At 43.0% G+C, this 25762-nt stretch overlaps 1 protein-coding gene across 2 annotated transcripts; it reads left to right on the top strand.

Annotated features, from left to right (window-relative positions):
- Positions 1-211: 211 nt before the first annotated feature.
- LOC109890434 (contactin-associated protein-like 5) lies at positions 212-24343 on the top strand. 2 transcript variants are annotated; one of them, XM_020482376.2, is made up of 23 exons: positions 212-584; positions 1036-1146; positions 1712-1905; positions 2977-3124; positions 7404-7607; positions 7781-7965; positions 8139-8282; positions 12276-12549; positions 12716-12859; positions 13038-13203; positions 14766-14872; positions 16567-16686; positions 17145-17345; positions 17916-18072; positions 18239-18366; positions 18560-18730; positions 19003-19221; positions 19376-19615; positions 20315-20605; positions 20709-20842; positions 20968-21271; positions 23226-23285; positions 23491-24343. In XM_020482376.2, the coding sequence occupies exons 1-23, from the start codon at positions 461-463 to the stop codon at positions 23739-23741; spliced, it is 4077 nt and encodes a 1358-aa protein (XP_020337965.2). In that variant the 5' UTR covers positions 212-460; the 3' UTR covers positions 23742-24343. The 2 variants fall into 2 exon arrangements, with proteins under 2 accessions (XP_020337965.2, XP_031680366.1); XM_031824506.1 differs by having other exon boundaries at positions 2974-3124.
- The last annotated feature ends 1419 nt before the right edge of the window (positions 24344-25762 follow it).

Here is a 25762-nt window from a genome sequence, read left to right as displayed (position 1 = left end):
GGGATATGCAAGTCCTGGCAAACGCTTGGGCGTCCGGGGAGCTGTCTGTGGTGCTGAATCTCTCTCTCGCTCTCTTTCTCTTTCTGTCTATTTGACACTTACTTTCTCTCTCACACACACACACGCGCGCGCGCGCGCTTGCAAATGAAGCAGGTGAGATGCTCACTGCGTGCTCAAAATTCTGATTGATTTCAAATTGGAGTCACGACGATGCTTGTGCGTCGGAACGCACCAGAAGTAACCACCAATCCTTGATGAAGAACGTAAAGCTATTGTCCTTATAAATAGCGACTTTTGTTGCCTTGGAAACAACGTCTTTAAGATTATATTTGTGAGAGGGTCTCTACGATTTAATCACATGGCTTTTACAAAAATATTTCGAGGGTAGAGCTGGAAAGCGACAGGAACATTCTGAGTCCTGGGGCACACACAGGATCTATATTCTGGAGACCACGGGCAGATGCTGTACCGCAACTTGGATATTATGCCTGCTGTGTTGGCGAACATGAGCTCGAGAAGCGCCTCGTGGTTCTATATAGTCAGTTACTTTGTTTTAAGTATTTTTGGATCCATACATGCAGCAAGTAAGTCAATTGCAAGTCTGTTTACAGCAGGCTAACCTATTCGATATCGTTGTTTAAGGTTGGCAAATATGTCTGTCACTCTGACACTCATCCAACTCAAGTTTCGTTGTGATATTTGAGAGGTCTATATATAACATTTTCCCACACTAACTCTGGTAGGATATTGTTTTAACACATTGGGACACTTATGTTAGGCTAAGAAAATGCATTTGGTGGGCTTTGGACGAATATTCAATTGTCTTATATACAATTGCATGGAGTCTATGTCGACTTCAAGTTGACAGGTGTTAAATGCTCATTAGGCTACTCAATGTAACTGTTTTGGAGGAGTCAGAGGAAGTAGGCTACTGTCTCAGGTGGTTTGCTGGGACATTCCCTCTTTCCCTCCTGGTGGTAGTGTTTCACACTGTTGTTCACTGTAAGGTATAAAATAACCAAGATCCTCTTTCAGATAATTGCAATGGTCCATTGCTATCTGTTTTGCCTGAGTCCTCCTTCGAAAGCTCTTCAACATCCTCCAGCAGTCAGCTGCCTCACTCTGCTAAGCTGAACAGAAGAGAGGGTAAGTGTTGCCCTGTTCACTGGAAGCAAAATATTGTCAGTTCTAGTGAGGGATTTGGCTGTATTGGCCGGCATCATTAGAATATGAAGATTCAGAGTGTTTAATAGTCACATGTACATGGTTGCAGGTGTGACTGTGGGGTAAAGTGAAAATCGTAGGCTCCGAGCTCCGACATACAGGACTAAGGGAAATAAAATCATGAAAATGGTGATTAAAAAAAAACAGCAGAAGAAATAGCACTATATACATCATAACTCTAGCAGTGATTAAAAAAATAAGTGTCCATTGGGGTGGAGGCTGTTGAGAGGGAGGGGGGGACTGTTGAGTGTTGAGAGGGGGGGATGACCATAGGGGGAGCTGCATGACCATTGAGTGGGTGTGAGAACCAAGTGAAATAAAAACAATAACAATTATGCTCAAACAAAAGACATAAATAATATACACATTAACAGCTGCAACAGTGATGAATGTCGTTGTTAATTGTCACAGAGACACAGACGCACACACACACACGCATACACAAACACTGAGAGACACACACCCATTGTACCCTTTCCTGCACCAGGAGAGGGTGGCTGGGCCCCGGAGCGGTCAGACAGACAGCCGTGGCTCCAGCTGGACCTCAGGCAGAAGATGGAGGTCACGGCCATCGCTACACAGGGCCGCTCAGGGAGCTCTGACTGGGTGACCAGCTTTATGCTGCTGTTCGGTGACTCTGGCCTGGCTTGGAAGCAGTACGGACAGAGCGAAGACACTGGGGTGAGGCTCTGCCTGTCTGGCAGGTTGATGTTTATTGTCATGAAAATGCCCTGGAGGCAAGAAAGCGGCTTTTCCCGCTAGATGGGCCAGCTGCAAAGTCAAAATTGGCTATGTCGTATAAATTCATGAACACTAAAATGTTACCATGTCACTGGATTTAGGTTCAAAGTTGGGTGAAAATAATATGAAATTCTGTTCCTCAGAATAGAGGGCATTTGAAGTTGACACGTCACTTCAAAAAGCATAATGAGAAAAACAAGATTTGTGTAAGAAGTAGGGATTCATTTCAGGTTTTAAAGGGAATCCTTCCGTGGCAGATATTATAAGACATTTTAAAGCTGTAAATTAGAGATTTTGGTTAAGTACATCACAGAAAAGTAGAATGCGAAAATGAAATGTTTTTCTGTAATTGATGGAAGAAAATAGGAAGAAAATCAGAAAGAATGAAAATCACACTTCTGAAAATACTAAATGTACATTTTTGTTCACCTCATCTACCCCCAGCTATTTTCTGCTCTCTGTACTCTCCCCCCCAGAAGCTTTGGGTGGCCGCTTGAGAGTTACACAGAGCATAAAACACAGTCAACACAGTCTTCTGCCCTCTAGGGTCCAAGCTCTGCTGCCTTCCGTTTTGCTTGACTTGAATAACTTTATTTTGGGGGGGTTTGTTTTATTTGAACAACTTCTAAATTGATTTGTGTGGCCACTGGGCCCACCAGAGACAGAGGTCGCTATTGCTTCTTCTCATGCTGAAAAGCGAAACAAATGGGCTCAGATGGGCTTAGGCCTCCACAGAAGAACCAATACAAGTCATAAAAGAGCTTCATCCTCCCCTTAAATCTCATGTTCCTCATTCTTCTCAAACGTTTTGGGGAAGAAATAGAAAAACTGCATCTTGACGCAAAAGCAAAGCCCTCATTTGCCCCCCGTCTGGTTACTATTCGTGGCTTTTTTTCACACAATCTTTCAATGAATGATGACTTTTCATGATCTGTTACCAATTGTTAATTGATATGAATGTGTTTTGACCAATCTAGAAAATATCTATTCTCCCACTCCTCTACCCAGCAGACGTACACAGGGAACACTAACTCAGAGGGTGTGGTCCAACACAAGCTGGTCCATTCCATTGCAGCGAGGTTCCTACGCTTCGTCCCACTGGACTGGAGCACTACAGGATGGATCGGCCTCAGAGTGGAGGTCTATGGCTGTGTATACAGTGAGTGGGTCATCACATCAGGCTGTCTCTAGTCAGGATATTGTTTGTGTCAGTTGTTTGATCACCCGCAACCGCCCGACTACATGTGATAGTGAAAATCGGAGGCCTGCAAATATAGAAAATGTGCTGTACTCTGACTGTACGGCACATTTTCTATATCAGAGATGGCAAAAACATTTTTGACAGGCCTTTTTATGTTTCTGCTTATAATTTCAGATTTGTTTTGTATGTTATTCGTTACTCAACTTGTCTATAATTAGGTACATGCAGCTTCTCTTCTGTCATCGCTTGTTGCTCTCGAAGACCAAATAAACCCTTGCTCACCAGAATAATGTCATAAATTGACAGAATTAATGCTTCAATCTAGTTGACATCACTAAAGTTTGTTTTCGCTTTCCTCTTTAATCTCTGCTTCTCTCGCGCAGCAAAGACGTTTAGGGACCGAAGAGAAAATGCAATAATGAAAAAAAAACTTGCCAGGGTCTGGGAGCACTAACAGAAAAGATTAAGAACACTATTTTGGTGTGTTGAGTCCAGTTAGGTGCAGAATTAGATACCTTCTCTTTCGGTGCCATTTCCTCCTTCTAAAGCAGGGCTGCCCAACCCTCTTCCTGTAGATCTACTGTCCCGTAGGTTTTCAGTCCAACCCTAATTTAGAATATCTGATTCAGCTAGTTAAGGTCTTGTTGAGCAGCTAATTCGTAGAATCAGGTGTGTTAATTAGGGTTGGACTGAAAACCCACAGGATGGGAGCTCTCCAGGAAGAGGGTTGGGCAGCCCTGCTCTAAAGCTTCTTAACACCATTATAATGCTTTAAATCCTGTCTAGTGCAGAATTAAATCCATATTTCTGAAGTCTCTTAATGTTTCACGTTGTGTTATACATTTGCCATTTTATACCATTTTAGCAGACATCGTCAGGCGTAGTGTTCAAATCACCAGCAGTAGCTGTAGATTGTCCTGAAAGAATTGAGGATTCAACCACGTTCTTCGTATTATTCTTTGGTATTATGGCGGTCCACAAATAAATGTTAAATGTGCCTGGCGCCACCTACAGTATTGGCTGTGTATCAGTCTACTATTTTGGTAGTATAAATTCATTACACTTTGTGAAAAAAATGCCCTACCAACTAACCCTACACCCATTGAAACCTAAAACTATTCCACTACTTGGTACTATCCGATCCTACACCAGGCCAGCAGCCTGGGAGGACGGGACACTATTGTTCAAAACACCTTGTAACTCTTCTGCAGTAAAATCTCATACACTCAAGTACTTCTCTGCAACTGCCACCACAACATCTATCCTCTGTGATTTACGTTCCAGTCCTGCGGTACAGTTGACAACATTGAATGTGGGAATGAGTGCTGTCCTCAATGAATGTCAATTTTCCTGACGGTTTTGATATCCATTCATCATGATCTATTACATCTCATGGCCACAACAAGCTGTTTTGATACTAATATAGAAATATACTTTTCTTTCTTCAAACATGCATACAGAAAGACAACATTTTGAATGGCCCACAATCTTCTAAAAACAGAGTCATGTGGCAAGATAGAAAATGTAAGGTGATTCAAACTAAGCGCTTCTAATGAGGGATGGTAGGTAGCCTAGTGGTTAGAGAGGTGGGCCAGTAACTGAAAGGTTGCTAGATCAAATCCCCCAGCTGACAAGGTGAAAAATCTCTCATTTTGCCCCTGAACAAGTCAGTTAACCCACTGTTCCTAGGCTGTCATTGCAAATAAGAATTTGTTCATAACTGACTTGCCTAGGTAAATTAAATGAGTTCAATCACTACATTTTCTCTCTGGTTATTCTCATGAAAGATACTGTACTTAAATTTTGAGCAACATGTTCATTTGGATTTATTCTAACATTATTTTTGGTGAAATGAAATGAACAAATCATTGAAATGACTTTGACAATGTATTGAGGGGGGATACAGATGTGGGAGAAACAGATTGAAGGGAGCGTGGAAGTTAACCCCGGTCTTCTGGGGTGAGGAGTAATGTGTCTGAGTCAGCTGCGTTAGGCCTACCGCTATACCACGTGCTCTGCACGACTTGCATTCATTTTTATTAAGTACTGTGTATATAGTGCATTCGGGAAGTATTCAGACCCATTTCCACATTATGTTGCATTACAGCCTTATTCTAAAATGGAATATATATTGTTTTCCTCATCAATCTACACACAATACCCCATAATGACAGAGCAAAATAGATTTTTTGACATTTTAGCAAATGAAAAAATGAAATATCACATTTACAGAAGTATTCAGACCCTTTACGCAGTACTTTATTGAAGCACCTTTGGAAGCAATTACAGCCTTGCGTCTTCTTGGGTATGACGCTACAAGCTTGGCACACCTGTATTTGAAGAGTTTCTCCCATTCTTCTCTACAGATCCTCTCAAGCTCTCTCAGGTTGGATGGGGAGCGTCACTGCACAGCTATTTTCAGGTCTCTCCAGAGATGTTTGATCGGGTTCAAGTCCAGGCTCTGGCTGGGCCACTCAAAGACATTCAGAGACTTGTCCCGAAGCCACTCCTGTGTTGTCTTGGCTGTGTGCTTAGGGTCGTTGTCCTGTTGGAAGGTAAATCTTCACCCCAGTCTGAGGTCCTGAGCGCTCTGGAACAGGTTTTCATCAAGGATCTATCTGTACTTTGCTCCGTTCATCTCTTCTTAGATCCTGACTAGTCTCTCAGTCCCTGCTGCTGAAAAACATCCCCACAGCATGAGGCTGCCACCACCATGCTTCACGTTAGGGATGGAGCCAGGTTTCCTCCAGACGTGACGGAGCATGGTATTTAGGCCAAAGAGTTCAATCTTGGTTTCATCAGACCAGAGAATTTTGTTTCTTATGGTCTGAGTCCTTAAGTGCCTTTTGGCAAACTCCAAGTGGGCTATCATGTACCTTTTACTGAGGAGTGGCTTCTGTCTGGCCACTCTATCATAAAGGCCTGATTGGTGGAGTGCTGCAGAAATGGTTGTCCTTCTGGAAGGTTCTCCCATCTCCACAGAGGAACTCTGGAGCTCTTTCAGAGTGACCATCGGGTTCTTGGTCACCTCCCTGACCAAAGTCCTTCTCCCCCGATTGTTTTGCCGGGCGGACAGCTCTAGGAAGAGTCTTGGTGGTTCCAAACTTCTTCCATTTACTACTGATGAAGGCCAATGTGATCTTGGGGACCTACAACTCTGGATACATTTTTTGATACCTTTCCCCAGATCTCTCCCTCGACACAATCCTGTCTTGGAGCGCTACTGACAATTCCTTCAACCTCATGGCTTGGCTTTTGCTCTGACATGCACTGTCAACTGTGGGACCTTATATAAACTTTCCAAATCATGTTCATTCAATTATATTTACAACAGGTGGACTCCAATCAAGTTGTAGAGAAGTCTCAAGGATGATCAATGGAAACAGGATGCACCTGAGCTCAGTTTTGAGTCTCATAGGAAAGGGTCTGAATACTTATGTAAATAGGGTATTTCTGTTTTTAATTTGTAATCCACTTGCAAACATTTCTAAAAAGCTGTTTTCACTTTGTCATTATGGGGTATCGTGTTTAGATTGATAATAATGATTTTTTAAAATCAATTTTAGAATAAGGCTGTAACGTAACAAAATGTGGAAAAAGGGAAGAGATCTGAATACTTTCGGAATGCACTGTATGTTGGTTGTTTTGTGGAGTCAATTTCTATTGACCCCAGAATAATTTCTTAGTGTTGCTGTATGGTTGAGCGGGTGAAATTCCAACGAAATGTACTATGTTATTGCCCCTCCTGTTTCTAATCTGTCCCAATAAAGCATTGAAAAAATGAAGGTGGAATTCAACAACAAAAAATTATCCATAGGCCCTTGTCGTCAATCAATTAAACCATTAATTGTATGAGAAACATGCACTGAACCCCCCCAAAAACATTTCACAACACTCTCTTAAAAATACCGTTATTCAAGTTGAAGAACCACTTTGGGGGGTGTTTCAGACTATTTTGTTTCTGTTTTACAACACATTCTGTGTATTAAAACACTCGCATTGGGTTTACATTCAAACACCCCCTAAACACCAGATCTCAGATTAGGTATACTACTTTTCATGGTTATTTTTACAGTGCACCTGTCCTTCCTCCACACAATATTTGTGTGTGTGTCTGATTATACACTAATGCACTATAAAGCATTAGCACAAATTTTAACGTTATGCTGATATTCAGTAGATGGGTAATCTGACCGTGCTTTCTTCATGTTTATCTTCATCCACTATTGGTTCACAGAGTCAGATGTGGCAGACTTCAACGGCAGGAGTGCTCTGTTGTACCGGTTTAACCAGAAGTCCCAGAGAACGGTGAAGGATGTGATCTCCCTCAGGTTTAAGAGCTATGGGGCAGACGGGGTGCTGGTGCACGGGGAGGGACACAGAGGAGACTACCTGACATTGGAGCTGCACCACGGGACCCTGGCTCTGCACCTCAACCTGGGTAAGCACAGTCCAATGGTCCCAAAGCACTATTCCCTTATAGTAGTTCTATCATTAGGACAAAATCAAATGTACAGTATGACATGCTGATTCTGAAGACTCCTCATTGAACCTCTGTGTGTTGTACTCTTCTTCTTCCCTCCTGCTCTTCCTCCTCCTCCTCCCTCTCTCTAGACGACGCTAAGCTCTACCCCAGCAGTGCGAATGTGTCAGTGTTTCTGGGCTGTCTCCTGGATGACCAGCTCTGGCACTACGTCCTAGTTAAACGCTCCAACAAGCAGGTCAACCTCACCGTGGACGGGCACACACGTCACCTCAGCACCACAGGTGTGGAAGACTCACTGGAGGTGGACTATGAGGTGCGTCATCACTCATTAATGTACTGTATTTCATTAGAGCCATTGCAAACTATGCGCCATAAATCATTAATTCATCCGTACATTACTGAATTAAATATATTTAGATGTTTTTTTAGGGGTGTGATCAAATCAGTAATATTTTGTTTTCAACCCACTCTCTTTGTGTCTCAAAGCTCAGCTTTGGAGGGATTCCTATACCCGGTAAACCAGGAAGCTTCCTTAGGAAGAACTTCCATGGCTGCATAGAGAACCTCTACTATAATGGAGTCAACATTATCAACCTGGCCAAGCGACGCAAGCTCCAGATCCACAGTGTGGTAGGTATACTTTAGATAAAGCATACTGTATGCACACGCTGCACTCCAACAAGAATGACCATTCATTAAAATAATGAAATAAATGACGCCTAAATGAACCAGTATGGATGAATGTGGGGTGTTTTGTATAAAAAAAACAGGCGGTTCGAGCCCTGAATGCTGATAGTCTGAAAGCCGTGTTATATCAGACCATATAGCATTGGTATGACAAAAACATATATTTTTTACTGGTTTAATTACGTTGGTAACCAGTTTATAATAGCAATAAGGCACCTCGGGGGTTTGTGGTATATAGCCAATATATCATGGCTAAGGGCTGTATCAAGACACCCCGCTTTGTGTCGTGCATAAAAACAGCCCTTAGCCGTGGAATATTGGCTATATACCACATCTCCTCGGGCCGTATTGCTTAATTATAAATTAGTTTTGTGTCATGAAGGTTCACACCTCTCAAAATACATTTAGAAAACTACAATGCTGGAAGACAATGCATATATACAATTGAATGGTGGTTAGGAGGAGGCAAAGTAGATGAAGTTGTCTCAGTCCATTACAGAACGCCTCTGCTCAGTCTATTTTAATATAATAATGTACAGCTATCTCTAGAACCCTTTGGTGACCAATTACAGGCGGGCGCTGAGCCATGGACACCCACTCCCTCCCAGCCAACGGTGAGCACTGTCTGTGGAGGTAATGTGTATGTCCCAAATGGCATCCTATTCCCCATATAGTGGTCGACAAAAGTAGTGCACTGTAAAGGGAATAGGGTGTCATTTGAGGTGCAAGCCAACGTGAATATGTGGTCGATAGACAAGTTGAGGAGGCGGCAGTAATGAGAAATGAAAGGAAGCCACTGTTGTCATTCTTTTCAGCCCACCTGGGCAACTGTGCAGAAGGCGTACCTGGCACATTGCATAGAAGCCACTTTTGTTTTTGGACAATACTTGCCCATTATTGGCCCTCTTTATCATTCAGCTTATCATTCTTATCATTTATCATTCAGCTTATCATTCTTATCATTTATCATTCTTGCTGCTGGTGACTCTCTGATCCACCTCTACGCAGACGACACCATTCTGTATACTTCTGGCCCTTCTTTGGACACTGTGATAACTAACCTCCAGACGATCTTCAATTCCATACAACTCTCCTTCCGTGGCCTCCAACTGCTCTTATATGCAAGTTAAACTAAATGCATGCTATTCAATCGATTACTGCCCGCACCTGCTCGCCCGTCTAGCATCACTACTCTGGACGGCTCTGACTTAGAATATGTGGACAACTACAAATACCTAGGTGTCTCGTTAGACTGTATACTCTCCTTCCAGACTCACATTAAGCTTCTCCAATCCAAAATTGTATCCTTCACTCATGCTGCTAAACATACCCTCGTAAAACTGATCATCCTACCGATCCTCGATTTCGCCGGTCATTTACAAAATTGCCTCCAACACTCTGCTCAAAAAATTGGATGCAGTCTATCACAGTGCCATCCGTTTTGTCACCAAAGCCCTGTCGTGTCTTTGGTTATGCCGTATTAAGTGATATGACATCCTATTCTATAAAATAATTTCTCCGTAATTAATATTACCTGATTGAGCTAATCATGTAAATGTAATTAACTAGAAAGTCGGGGCACCACAAAATAATATTTATAGAGCTGTTATCTTCCGAATAAACTCTTAAAGACCTAGTAATATTTTACATCAATAGCAGTCAATATTAATCGTCACCTTAATTCAGTCTCATCTGAAAGTTGTAAATTCTTGGTTATCTGCACGAACCCTGGCTAACAAGTTGAATCAGCAATACAAAATTGGGTTTATTTATTTACTAAATACCTAACTAATCACACAGAATTACATATACACATAATTAATCATAACTTGATTACAAATGACTTCATAAAGGAAAACGTCCCTAGCGGGCGGAACAGATATGACAGCTGGTTACACAAAAGAAAAGGGACTGGGTTTGAGTGAAAGAGCAGGAAGACTGAGGGACACAGGGAGAAGCTGTGCTATCGTAAATACAGTATTTTATGCATTCTAAATTACCACTCATTTGGAAAAGGAAAATGCAATAAATATTTACTCTGAGCTGCGCTTCGGTAGGTTGGTGGTAGATGGAAGGCCGTGTTGCCCAACCGAGTCCTTTGTCCTTTGAAGAATGTATCTGCTGGTAAATTGAATACGTTGTAGTAATGTCGTTGTGTGGTAGATGGGATACTCTGTCTGTTCCTTCCTAACCAGCTGCTGTTGCTAACTTAACGGCTAGGAGGTATCACTTCTGTAGTGAATAAGAGTTCAAAGTTCATACCATTCACAACCAAAGCTCACGCTGATGTTGGCTTCGTTCTGTAGTTATTATCTGAACCATTCTGACATCGGACCGTCGTCCTCACATCCTCGGAACAGGAGGTTATATGGTCGTCAAGGCTTTAATTAGGAAGGGAGAAAAGGGGTGTGTTTCATAGTTTACAACCTACATGTATGTCTCCTCATGTGGGCGGGCCACTTAGTCAGGCCTAATTCACTCATGAAAACCCAATTCTCACATTTTAGAAGCTAAAATCACATTTCATCCCATCCCATGTTCAATTGGTCGGATTACCAGAATATAAGTGAATGTAAGTGCTGTGCTTGTTGAATGTTCTTCCCTATAAGCGTGCTGCAAGTCCATTGTCAATTTGTTTACTGTAAAATAGCATTGTATCTGGTTAAACACATATTTAAGGGTTGGTAACAGGCTGATTGGTTGGCTATTTGAGCCAGTAAAGGGGGCTTTACTATTCTTAGGTAGCGGAATGACTTTTGCTTCCCTCCAGGCCTGAGGGCACACAATATCTAGTAGGTTTAAATGGAAGATATGGCAAATAGGAGTGGCAATATCGTCCGCTATTATCCTCAGTCATTTATCATCCAAGTTGTCAGACCCCGGTGGCTTGTCATTGCTGATAGACAACAATAGTTTTTCACCTCTTCCACACTGACATTAGGAAATTCAAAAGTACCATTTTTGTCTTTCATAATTTGGTCAGATATACTTGGATGTGTAGTGTCAGCGTTTGTTGCTGGCATGTCATGCCTAAGTTTGCTAATCTTGCAAGTGAAAAAAAACATGAAAGTAGTTGGCAATATCAGTCGGTTTTGTGATGAATGAGCCATCTGATTCAATGAACGATGGAGATGAGTTTGCATTTTTTCCCAAAATGTTATTGATGGTGCTCCAAAGCTTTTTACTATCATTCTTTATGTCATTTATCTTTGTTTCATAGTGTAGTTTCTTATTCTTTTATTCAGTTTAGTCACACAATTTCTCAATTTTCAGTATGTTTGCCAATCGGTTGTGCAGCCAGACTTATTTGCCATTCCTTTTGTCTCATCCCTCTCAACTATACAAATGTTCCATTCCTCATCAATCCACAACAATTTAACCGTTTTACAGTCGTTTTCTTAATGGGTGCATGCTTATTAGTAACTGGGATAAGAAATGTCATTAAAAAAATGTGTCAAGTGCAGATAGACAGCCAGCGCCTAAGTTCTGTTCTCGTCTATGGCAGGCAGCAGGATCGTGGATGTCTTCACAGCTAAGCTGAGCATTTGTATCGGACAAATACTGAACTCTGCATTCACTCTCACTGGTCCTTCATTCTCCCTGGGACATAAAAGCTGAATTAGTGATAACATTTGACATTTCCATGGCCTTTCCACTCAGATGACCATGAATAACATTGTGTCTGCTAGTGTGTGTGTGTGTGTGTGTGTGACGTACAGTATTGTCAGTGACACATGCACATTCCTTCTGTATATGTCACAGGAAAGGACAGCAGAACAGGCACACAAAAGGAATGACTTTCCATACTGTATACAATGTCCATCTCTTTGAACAGTTGCTATTTAGCAACTAAACTAACTAAATAAAAGACATTAGTAGGCTACCACTGAATGGGTATAGTATTGATCCCTACTTGTCCTTTCCCCTGTTCCCCAGGGCAACGTGACCTTCTCGTGCTCTGAGCCCCAGCCCCAGATGGTGTCCACCACCTTCCTGTCCTCCAGCAGTAGCTACCTGTCTCTACCCCTGGAGCCTCTTGGGGTGTGGGGGCTGGACGTACACTTCCACTTCAGGACCTGGAACCAGGAAGGACTTCTGTTCTCCACCGGCCTGGCACAGGGATCACAGCACCTGGTTTTGCAAATCAGCAGAGGCCAACTGCACCTAATGGTCCATGGAGCTGCTGAGCAGAAAACAAACATTTCCATAGGTTAGCAGCTAGCTAGCTAGAAAAAGGCACCTAATGGCATGTCAGAGTGACTTTACGGTGGCTAATGTTTGCTACGTTTGCTAATAACAATGAACTGGCAGCATTATGGGACTGCAGTAAATGTAGCCTAACCCATGCTGTGTTTTTCTGTGTTCTGTTTTACTAGAAGGCAGTGTAACTGATGGCCTGTGGCATTCTGTTAGTCTGAGCTACAGAGATTTGATGGTTTCCCTGGTCTTGGACAATGAGCCAACATCTACCATGGACGTACAAAGTCATGCAGACTCAGGCAATAGTGTATTTTTTGGAGGTAAGATGGCAGTCTTTTAACTATTGCTTATTATTGGTGGAAACTTGGTAACGACTGTCTTAAATTATGCTTGAATTTCTTAGGTGTGTGTTTTAATTAGATAAGTGCTTCATCAAAATGTGTTATTACTATTTCTGGAATGATTTAGCAATACAAATATTGTCAGGATTTCCAACAGGTTGTCCCCAATACAGTGGTGGCTGTAAGAACCCTACTGTGGCCTTCCAGGGGTGCATGCGTCAGATCCTCCTAAACAACCAACTTATGGATCTACCCCGTGTGCAGCAAGGGCTTTTGGGTAATTACAGCAAGCTTCAGTTCGACATCTGTGGGATCCGCAACAGGTATGCTCAATCTCAACAATTCATGTTTTTATATCTTGTTTCTTTAGTTACTGTAGGTGACACTTTTCTATTCCATATAAGGGAAAGTATCTCTGTTTCTGTCTCTTCAATCTATCAGTATGACATGTGTATGACCTGAGATGAGATGGAAGGACTCCCATTACAACAGACAGTATGACATGTGTATGACCTGAGATGAGATGGAAGGACTCCCATTACAACAGACAGTATGACGTGTATGACCTGAGATCAGATGGAAGGACTCCCATTACAACAGACAGTATGACATGTGTATGACCTGAGATCAGATGGAAGGACTCCCATTACAACAGACAGTATGACATGTGTATGACCTGAGATCAGATGGAAGGTCTCCCATTACAACAGACACTATAACATGTGTATGACCTGAGATCAGATGGAAGGACTCCCATTACAACAGACACTATAACATGTGTATGACCTGAGATCAGATGGAAGGACTCCCATTACAACAGACAGTATGACATGTGTATGACCTGAGATCAGATGGAAGGTCTCCCATTACAACAGACAGTATGACATGTGTATGACCTGAGATGAGATGGAAGGACTCCCATTACAACAGACAGTATGACATGTGTATGACCTGAGATGAGATGGAAGGACTCCCATTACAACAGACAGTATGACATGTGTATGACCTGAGATGAGATGGAAGGACTCCCATTACAACAGACAGTATGACATGTGTATGACCTGAGATGAGATGGAAGGACTCCCATTACAACAGACAGTATGACCTGAGATCAGATGGAAGGTCTCCCATTACAACAGACACTATAACATGTGTATGACCTGAGATCAGATGGAAGGATTCCCATTACAACAGACAGTATGACATGTGTATGACCTGAAATCAGATGGAAGGACTCCCATTACAACAGACAGTATGACATGTGTATGACCTGAGATGAGATGGAAGGACTCCCATTACAACAGAGAGCTTTTTCCTGGGCTGGATCCTAAATGGCACCATAGTGCTCTACTTTTGACCAAAAGTTGTGTACTATATAGGGAATAGGGAGCCATTTGGGACGCATACCCCTGGACTGTATGCCTGTACTGTCACACTGCCAAAGCCAGAAACATCCTCTGAATAATTAATTTGTGTGTGTGTGTGTGCGTCCCATCCCTCCCTGGGCATCTTTCCCTGCCAGTATTGATTTGCCCGTGTGCCAGCTCTGACCATTAGGCTGAGTGAGAAATATGTTGTGGCTGTGCCAGAGCAGGCAGCAGTGATTAGGTTTACGCGCTCCAGGAGTCACACTCTGTTTCCTCCCTAAGCCTGCTCTATTGAGGAATGGAGAGACGGAGGGGTGGAGGGAACAGGCAGAGGAGACAGCACAGACAGTGGCTATATCGAGGGTTATAGACAGTGGATATGCAAAGACACAACACTATGTTAGAGGAACTGCCTTATATATCTCTTTTATCTTCTATTAATGTATTTTCATGCTACTGTATGCCGCTCTGCAGTCATGAGTTATGTTCGGAGTGTGAACATGTCTCTCTCTCCGTAGATGTCTGCCTAATTTTTGTGAGCATGACGGACGATGCACCCAATCATGGGATACTTTCTACTGTGACTGCTCAGGGACAGGCTACACTGGAGAAACCTGTCACAACTGTAAGTCAACCTGTCACAACTGCGGCCCAATTGTAATGCCCGTGATAAATTTGGGCTGACTTTGGATATCCCTTTGCGTTAGTTAGAGACCATCGGTAAATTACCCAAGGTACATGGGACAATGTGTTCAAATTCCAATAGCTCCAAATTTCAAATGCTTAAAAACCTCAAACCAACTAAACATTTGAGAAATTCCTATACAAATATTGAAAGCATTTAATGAGAACTAAAAGGTGTGTAATATGAAAATATTGTCTCATTTACATTGTGTAATTTATAGATGGTCCCTAACTAGCCACAGGGATAGGCTATCTAAAGTCAAACCAATTTTGCCATGCTCGCACACCAGCTGGCTGAAGCTAATTGGCTAAATTATTTGGTTAACTCTTCCCACCGGCGAAGACACACGAGACCCACATCAAACTACACCCCAAAACCAACTCAGTCGCCCTTTAAACCAACTCAGTCGCCCTGTCTCCGTCATGATAATGAAAATATTTACCTGTGAAAGATACTTTACAAATACACTCAGTGGACAGTTTATTAGGTACACAACCCTGCTCGAGAAAATGGTTTGCTTCGACAGACTGAGTCGCGTTGCCATGGCTTGCTACATAAAGCAAGCAGACAGGCATCGAGGCATTCAGTTACTGTTGGATTGAACTTTAGAATGGACAAAAACGAGTGAGCATGGTGTGAGCCAGGCGCACCGGTTCCAGTATCTCAGAAATTGACGGCCTCCTAGGCTTGTCACGCACAACATTGTCTAGGGATAACCGAGAATGGTGTGATGAATAAAAAAACATCCAGTCAGCGGCAGTCCTGTGGGCAAAAACAGCTCATTGATGAGAGGTCGAAGGAGAATGGCAAGAATCATGCAAGCTAACAGGAGGGCCACAAACAGGCGAATAACGACGCAGTACAACAGTAATGTGCAGAACGGCATCTCGGAACGAACAACTCGTCGGTCCTTGTCACGGATGGGCTATTTCAGCAAACGACCACACCAGGTTCCACTCCAATCAGCTAAAAACAGAAAGAAGAGCCTCCAGTCGTCACGCGATCACCAACACTGGACAATTGAGGAGTGGAAAAACTTTGCCTGGTCCGACGAGTCCCAGTTCCTATTGCGTCATGCTGATGGCAGAGTCAGGATTTGGTGTAAACAGCATGAGTCCATGGCTCATCCTACCTGGTGTCCACCCGGTACAGGCTGGTGTGGTATTGGGGTGGGAAATGTTTTCCTGGAACACATTAGGTACCTTGATACCAATTGAGCAACATTTCCATGCCCAAAGAATTCAGGCTGTTCTGGGGGCAAAGGGGGTCTGACCCGCTACTAGACGGGTGTACCTACTAAAATGGCCACTGAGTGTATATTTATGTTTAATATACTGTATAGAGTGACTAAAGTTACATTAGTGTTTCCACTATTTCCCATCACTGAACTCTCATTGATATTCCCATCAGGGTGTCATAAATTGTGAAGTGGAGGGCACTTTACTGACTGCTGAATTATAATGTACCTCAACCCCTGGTTAAAAGCTGCCGTGGATTTCTTCTTCAAACCATTACCTTTCACACATTTTGCGTGTGACAAGAAAATGTAATTGAGTGCTCTTGGCATACGTTCATACATTCACTGAAACATGCGTATGGGCTATTGATATAAGTACTCATCTTGCTTCCCACAGCTATTTATGAAGCGTCGTGTGAGGCACACCGACAAATGGGGAGTACGTCTGGCTACTTCTACATTGATCCAGATGGGAGTGGTCCTCTAAAGGCAACACTGGTCTACTGCAACATGACTGGTGAGCTCATGGCTTGGCATAGCCTGGTTAAACCAGACTGAATTCTAGTGAATCAATGGTGAGCACAGCGTTTGGTAACCAGGCTAGGCCAGGGAAGCTACTGGTGCAGTTTTTGGATATTCTCAATTAGATAATATGAGGCTAATGCGATTAAGGGCTCTCTTGGAAAAGAGATGTTATCTCAATGAGAAAAACCTGTATAAATAAAGGTAAAATAAAAAAATGTAAAAAGTGTGTCCACCACTGTACACATCTTTGTTTCTCTGGTGTACTTTCCATACAGTTGACTAACCTGAATTAAATTAACAATTAGAAATGTGAAGGACACCTATCTTGGAAAACAAAATTACATTCTAGAAGTCTTTCTCATGCTAATATGATAATCTGGATGATCCACTGTGCTGTTAACCCGAATATCCTGTATATAAAGTAGAATGCCTGCTCTGTCTTCCCTATAGAGGACAAGGTATGGACAGTGGTGGACCACAACAACAGTGGGTTTGTGAATGTGACTGGAGCCACAACAAAGAAGCCGTATGTGATGCGATTCAACTACACAGCCTCCCTGGAGCAGCTCCGCACTCTGATTGGACGGTCTGAGCACTGTCAACAGGAAGTGGTCTACAGCTGCAGGAAGTCCCGTCTCTTCAATACTTGGGGTGAGTCTTAATTGGAAGCCTGATAAGTGCAAACAGTATACTCAAGAGCTCAAGTTTAATTCAAATTACATAATGGATTTCTGCAAAAAAAAGTTGTGCGAAAATATTCAGTGAGTTCTAAGTATTGCCGAACCCTCTGCTCCCTTTGAATCCAACTCCCACTGTGAAGAAAAGCCTCACTGAGTTCTTCTGCTGTCTCGCCTGGGGATTTTTTTGTTTCTCATATGAAATATTGATGCAGGCGGTCTTGTTTTAGATACAGGCAAGACAATATGTCAAGACGAGGTATTTCACCAACTGGCGGTGGAATTGCCTACAAAATCAATTAGTCTCCCGAGGCAGACGTTTGCCTCCCACGGCGTGCGTCGTAGGGCCGGGTGTACAGGACTAAAAAATCAATCATGTGTTTTCTATGATGGCAGAATATGAACCTTTTGTGTGTAGCAGGTGAACATGTTCTATGTGCCAAGCAGATCACATTGGCCAGTCAAAGAGGAGAGTTGAACATGTAATGCATCGTTTTCTTTTCATAGAGTTTGCATGATGGAAATAAATGTGCCTTGGTTGTAGACGGGAGGCCCCTGTCGTGGTGGCTGGACCGGAGTGGAGAGAAACAGACCTACTGGGGAGGCTCTGTACCTGGGGTCCAACAGTGCTCCTGCAGCCTGGAGGAGAACTGCATCGACATGAACTACTTCTGCAACTGTGATGCAGACACACACTTATGGTACAGTGGATGCCAATGTGTTTTATGACCTGCATTAACAACATTCATGTGTTTTAACCAATCTGTCTTTCCTTCTCTAAATGGATCATTTCTCAGAGCTCTGAGTACATCTTTAAATTGAGTAAACTGAGGTCGTGTCTAAATTTATCTTGCCTTTTTCCAACAGGGTAAACGACACAGGATTGCTGTCCTACAAAGATCACCTACCACTGACTGAGATTGTAATAGGAGACACCAACAGGACAGGCTCAGCAGCTGTATACAGAGTCGGCTCCCTTCACTGCAACGGTGACAGTAAGTTTAGTTCAGTTCATATAATTATCCCAAAAGCGAGTGTGCCAATAACAATTATATTTTTTGTTCATACAGACTATGCCAACCAAAAAGTTCTGTATTTTTGTAACAGTAGGGGGTGGTCAGGTAAATTGTCTGAGTTATTACATTTTCAGTTACTTTATTTTTGAACTGTACATACCTGTATTTGCAGGGTTCCTGTGGAATTCAGCCTCTTTCTATCCTGGGTCGTCGTCCCTCCACTTCCCTAAGTTCCAGGCTGAGCTCAGTGCGGACATCTCCCTGTATTTCAAGACCACAGCTTCCTCTGGTGTTCTCCTGGAGAACCTGGGGACCGCTGACTTCATCACCCTGAAGTTGACCAGTGAGTCTGTCTCTCCCTGAATCTCAAATCAACCAAACCCTAACTCCTCTCTAGTCACTTGTGTAAATGATCACCTCAAGTTGAAACCTTTTCTGTTCTAGATGAAGGATGACTTGGACTTGATTAGATAGTTCTGATAACATTATGGACAACTGTGGTTTAGTCGGGAGAATACATTGGCCCAGGAGCCAAAGACTCCAAGGCAAAGACAAATCCATCTTAAACAAAAGTGGGCCACATTTTGAACTTGAATTTCTGTCTGTCCTCCTCAGCTCCCTCAGCTATAACATTCATCTTTGACGTGGGGAATGGCCCGGTGGACTTGACGGTGACGTCCCCTGTCCCCTTGAATGATAAGCAGTGGCACTATGTTAGGGCTGAACGCAACCTGAAGGAGGCTTCCCTGCAAGTGGACCAGCTGCCCCTACACACTCTGGAGGCCCCCTCTGAAGGGCACTACCGCCTGCAGCTCAAAAGCCTACTGTTCATAGGTAGGCACTAGACTCAGGTCAAACCATAACAACACTTTCTTTGCATATTAGATACTGTTTCCTTCCACATTGGAAGTAGTATTCTTCTATTTCAAGAGCAGTATAAACGTACTGTTTATACTTCCTGTGTTTCCTACCGCCTACTTCCTGCCAGGAGGATCCACCTTCAAAGAGAGCAGTTTCCTGGGCTGCATCCGTGCATTGACCCTGAACGGCGTGAACCTTGACCTGGAGGAGCAGGCCAAGTTGACCCCAGGAGTGACCCCAGGCTGCCCTGGCCACTGCAGCGGCTCTGCTAGTGTCTGTCATAACAGAGGGCGGTGTATGGAGAAAAACAGTGGATATGTCTGTGACTGTACACACTCTGCCTACAATGGACCACAATGCAAGAAAGGTGAGTAACCCCAACAAACAGCAATAAGCTAAAAAAAAAGATTGCGAGAAGCTGAGTTAATGACTCTCTTTGTGGTTAGGAAAATGTATGAATGTATGAAATTAGATTTAGAAAAGTATTATTTCAAAAGATTTTGGAAGTGTATTTGATCAAAGGGGTGATCAAAGCATGTATTAAAAAGATCAGAGATGCTTTCTTTTCAATCCCTTGGGCTCTTTCATTTCCATTAATCCGAAACTAATAGGACAGGCCAGGACATATTTTCTGTTGGACTGAATTCCATTCAAAAGCTGTGTTCATGCTGGCCTGACACACAACAGGACTCCTGCTGAGACCACGCCACCCATTATGGATGAATCCTGTATTCATCCACTGGCATCAAAGCAGGTTTTATCACTTCAGATATTCAGATATCACCTATTCACAGCGTTTTGAATGGACAGGGGCGTGCTTTAGGGGCTCTTGGTACCTCAGAGAATGTGTGACTTCTGTTTGATCCATTGATGATCTAGCCATGTTTCTTTGAGTTTTACTCTTTCAAAGCATCCCTTTTGTTCTGACCCATTCAACATTCAGATAAGCCGGTTCTTGCAAATGCTGTCTGAATCCGTGTCTGAGATCAACAGCACAACACAGCATAACTGAATGAGGAGCCTTCTAACACTAATAACGGCGTCCGTGTTTGTATCCCTGTGACAGAAGTGTCAATGTCCTTCGAGAGTGGCTCCTCGGTGACCCTTACCTTCCAGATGCCTTTCCCAGTCATGCACAACAGAGACCGAGGTAGCCAGTCGTCTAGCCGTCAGCCAATCCATAGCCAGTCGTCTAGCCGTCAGCCAATCCATAGCCAGTCCTCAGGCATCTATGCCCACGACGGCGAGTCCAGAGAAAACGTTGCCCTCAGCTTTCTGACGACTCGCACCCCTGCCATGTTACTCTGTGTCAGCACCTACCATCAACAGTACCTGGCTATCATCCTCGCTAACAACGGTAGCTATCTTTTCGCTATCTCCGTCCATTGTTCTCTCTGTGTTTATCTCATAACAACACCGTAAGAGGAGACGCTTTTTATGATTTTCTTAAACTTTTGTAGGGAGTCTGCAGATCTGGTTCCATCTGAACAGAGAGGAGAGAGCCGAGATCTTTACTCCCAAAGCCTCCAGCCTAGCCGATGGGCAGCTCCACCGTGTCCAAGTACACCGGGAAGGCAAAGACCTTTATGTCCAGGTCAGTGGTATCTATCTGAATCTATTTCAACATAGCAAAGCATTATGCTTACAGCATAGACAGTCAGCCCACCTTGATGGCATGTTCAAGTGTATTTGGAAATGTTTGCTTTTTCCTTCAACCAGATTGACAAAGACATCGACCAGAAATACAACCTTTCTTCTGACCTGAAGATGAACACACTACGATCTCTGACTTTGGGTAAAGTCACAGCTACATCAGCAGGACATGCTGGTTTGGCTGAGGAGGTGCTTAGGGCAGGATCCAAGGGTTTCATTGGCTGCCTGTCGTCTGTCCTTTTCAATCATTTGACACCGCTGAAGACAGCCATTCTGAATCATGGAAGCTCATTAGTCCATGTTCTTGGCAATCTAGTTGAATCAAACTGTGGAGCCTTAGCTGATAGTACAACTTCACAATCAACATCTGGTGAGTTTAATAGCATTGATGTCAATCATGTTTGGCTTCACAATATGGATTTTATTTATGTAATTCTATTAGCATACAGTGCATTCGGAAAGTATTGAGTTTTCCCACATTTTGTTACATTACAGCCTTGATTCGACCATTTTTCCCCCTCATAAGTCGACACACAATACCCCATAATGACAAAGTAAAAACCGTTTATTTTTTATTTTTTACTCAGTACTTTGTTGAAACACCTTTGGCAGCGATTACAGCCTGAAGTCTTTTTGGGTATGACGCTACAAGCTTGGCACACCTGTATTTGGTAGTTTCTCCCATTCTTCTCTGCAGATCCTCTCAAGCTCTGTTAGGTAGGATGATAAGCTTCACCGCACAGCTATTTTCAGGTCTCTCAAGAGATGTTTGATCGGGTTCAAGTCTGGGCTCTGGCTGGGCCACTCAAGGACATTTAGAGACTTGTACCGAAGCCACTCCTGCGTTGTCTTTGCTGTGTGCTTAGGGTCGTTGTCCTGTTGGAAGGTGAACCTTCACCCCAGTCTGAGGTCCTGAGCACTCTGGAGCAGGTTTTCATCAAGGTTCTCTGTACTTTCCCCGTTCATCTTTCCTTCGATCCTGACTAGTCTCCCAGTCCCTGCCCCTGTACAACATCCCCACAGCATGATGCTGCCACCACCATGCTTCACCGTGGGGATGCTGCCAGGTTTCCTCCAGACGTGACACTTGGCCTTCAGACCAAAGTGTTCAATCTTGGTTTCATCAGACCAGAGAATCTTGTTTCTCATGGTCTGAGTCCTTTAGGTGACTTTTGGCAAACTCCAAGTGGGCTGTCATACCACCCTGCATACCACTGCTGGCTTGCTTCTGAAGCTCAGCAGGGTTGGTCCTGGACAGTCCCTGGATGGGAGACATGATGCTGCTGGAAGTGATGTTGGAGGGCCAGTAGGAGGCACTCTTTCCTCTGGTCTAAAAAAAAATATCCCAATACCCCAGGACACTGCCCTGTGTAGGGTGCTGTCTTCCGGATGGGACGTTAAACGGGTGTCCTGACTCTGAGGTCATTAAAGATCCCATGGCACTTATCGTAAGAGTAGGGGTGTTAACCCTGGTGTCCTTGCTAAATTCCCAATCTGGCCCTCGAACCATCACAGTCACCTAACAATCCTGAGTTTACGGTTGGCTCATTCATCCCCCTCCTCTCCCCTGTAACTATTCCCCAGGTTGTTGCTGTAAATGAGAATGTGTTCAGTCAACTTACCTGGTAAAATGATGGATAAATAAAAAGAATAAAACATAATAGACGTGTGCCTTTCCAAATCATGTCCAATCAACTGAATTTACTACAGGTGGACTCCAATCCATTTGTTGAAACATCTCAAGGATGATCAATGGAAGCAGGATGCACCTGAGCTCAATTTTGGGTCTGATAGCAAAGGGTCTGAATACTTATGTAAATAAGATATTTCTGTTTTTTATTTGTAATACATTTGCAAAAAAAATTCTAAACCTGTTTTTGCTTTGTCATTATGGGGTATTGTGATGTCATTATGGGGTATTGTGATGTCATTATGGGGTATTGTGATGTCATTATGGGGTATTGTACTTAGATTGATGGGGGAAAACATTAATTTAATCCATGTTAGAATGAAGCTGTAACGTAACAAAATGTGGAAAAAGGGAAGGGTCTGAATACTTTCCGAATGCACTGTAAATCCAAATTATGCAAAGGATTGTAACGACTGTAAGTACCACAGAGTGGGTCTTTAATGACTCATTAACTTGACCCATCTCTTTTAGATTTTGACATGAGTAGGCATAATTACTCAATTAAATGACTCATTGATTGAAATGCCTTTATAAATTCCACGTAGCCTTTCATCGTCCACCGAATATAACTGAAGGTCATGTCTGACATCTCCTTTGTTTGCTTGCTTCCTTTCTTCTGGAATAAATCATTCAGAGGGCGTCGATAGGGGCATAGATCGACTGAAGACAAGAAGTGATTCAGCAGTAATTGGAGGTTAGCCAGAAGATCATCCCCAGTTATCTGTTTCTTCATAATTGCAAATGATGTAGCAAATTATTTAATTTCTGTCAGTGTACAGCCATTCTCCCTGAAACAAATACTCTTGACTTTAGAGATATTCAAATTTACCAAGTAACCCCCAGAATTATTCATTTTAAAGTAAAAGCAATGTTCTCTCTCTCTGGCTCTCTCTTCCCAGGTCTTATCACAGCTGCGTTCCTCATCACCCTCTGTGCCGTGGCCGTGACGTCGTGCATCCTGTACCGCCGCTGCAGCCACACCCACCCCCAGGAGAAGTCCTCCATCTCACAGAAGAAGGATCCCAGACACAGCCCGGAACACAGCTACCCTGCAGGCCTGGAGAACAGCTATCCTGTAGACTTGGTCTTGGATCTAAACCTGGACCTGCTCAGTTCTGTGAGTCACAGCAGAAAGGAGTACTACATCTGATGCCACCATAGCCTTCTTTGCCCAATCTCCTGCGTCCTGTTCCGCACACTGTTCTGCCTGGCCTCAAATACAGAACAGGCCCCCCTGGGTAGGTTAGTCACCTGCCTGTCCCTGGGCTTTCTAGGAGCAATGATCATTGGTGATCCATTCCCTGTGTGGCTCCAAGAATGACCCCATAGAGGATGGTCATTCTGCAGTTTTATATCTCAAAGGCTGTTTATTGGGGCATGGGAGCTGTACCACTTTTTATGTGCAATGACAATTGGAGAACATTTATTATATATCTACTTTATATTATATTGCCCTGACGTCGGGAGACAAAAAGCCTCAAAGAATCAGATCCACCCCAGTGACTTTATAAGCGCGCTTTATATAGCCTTCCATTCTGAATGTACAATTAAAGGGATTTATCCGTTTGGGGTTGGTTGGGCACCGGTACTCTAACTCACTTACTTGTATTCACTTGTGGATTGTGAATGTGATAATGACTGATTAATGATGTTCGCCCATCTGCCAAGGCAAGTTCTGGGCAAGCAATGCACCTGCTCTTGCTCCCTTGGCTAAACCACTGATCAAATCCCACTGAGAAGCATTGTGACTGTGTGCCAAGGACCTTGTGGCTGGCCCCTTTTGTTCTCTGAACACATCGGTTTTCTGTTCCCAGTACGTTGTTTTGTTGGGCCCTCACTGTCAATAACCCTTTCATTTAATTTTTTTTTGCATCCACCATCACTGACATCCTGCGACATGTTATGATTTTATGAATCACCAAAGAGTGGTACAGTAAACAGATACTAGATGTCTGAAAGTCAAAGTGTAGTACAGTACAACGTTATGTGCTAGTAACTTTTGAAATGAATTCTCATAGACCTTAAGAAGATAATCAGAGGGAGTTTAGGGTATAAAGGTCGTTTCATTCTCAGGAGAGCGCGTGTCCTGGTTGTCGTCGTTGTGAGTTTTGTTAAACAGATGTACAGTGTTGTACACATTTGCTACGGTCTCCTCCAGAAACCATGTTACTTGCTCTTACGTTGGTGAAACGTCAAACAGAACGAGTCAATTGTACAACAAATCTGTGTGGCAAGCTTGCTATACAAACGGAACATGTATTCGGGGGACGATTTTCTGTCATGAAAGACCCACGATAAAGGATTGTTATTGGCTGTTTATATTATTTCAAGTGCATTAGGTAATTTATCTACAGGATGTTATTGTAAAAGATGTACCTCACTGATACAATGAATTTAAATATTATATTTATTTTGAATTTGTTTCAGAATTATTCAGGTATATTGTAAACAAATGTATATTTAATAAATACATTTTTACAGCTTTACGTGAATAACAGTATATGTCGTGATTTTATATGTCTTATTCTTATCTCGCTATCCCAAATCTCTTTTGCCTCTTCCAGCTGAGCTTGGGTCAGTACAAAGTTGCACACTGTTATCTGTCATAATGTCTTAAACATATATGATCAAAGTTTGGCATTGTGATTTATCCGCAATATAATTTACCCCACACTTTCACCAACCAGGAAAAGAAAACTCCTAAAAAGTGCGGGAAGAGCATATTTATGAGTAATGCTCTTATGCGGCCATTTGTTTCTTTTTTTTTTGCCTCCAAGGCAAGCTTTAGTTTTAGGAGACTAGGGAAAAGCGGGGTGGTTGGATGATTGAGATGACTTGTGATATCATAGATCACTTGGGAAGAAGCGGTTCTAGAGGCCCAGAGTGATGAAGTAGACCATTACCCTCTCCCCTGCCCTCAGCTAGTTAATAATACAATTACAAGCTGGGGGCTGATCCTAAAAACCAAAACCGTGCTGTTATACTCTGGTCCACACCACTGCTGTTGTTCTCCTCTCCTTCCTCCTATCAACATAAAATGGCATGCAGTGGAAGAAGGCTCGTTCAACATTCAAAAAGTGGTACTAAGCATTTGCACATCAGAAAAGTTGTGCACCTCCTACTAGTTCAACTCATTATCAAGCAAAAGGGAAACATTCAAAGAAATCTAGT

This window comes from Oncorhynchus kisutch, linkage group LG5 (genome assembly GCF_002021735.2).
Source record: "Oncorhynchus kisutch isolate 150728-3 linkage group LG5, Okis_V2, whole genome shotgun sequence".
Taxonomy (NCBI): Eukaryota; Metazoa; Chordata; class Actinopteri; order Salmoniformes; family Salmonidae; genus Oncorhynchus; species Oncorhynchus kisutch.
This window is presented reverse-complemented; position numbering and strand designations above follow the sequence as displayed.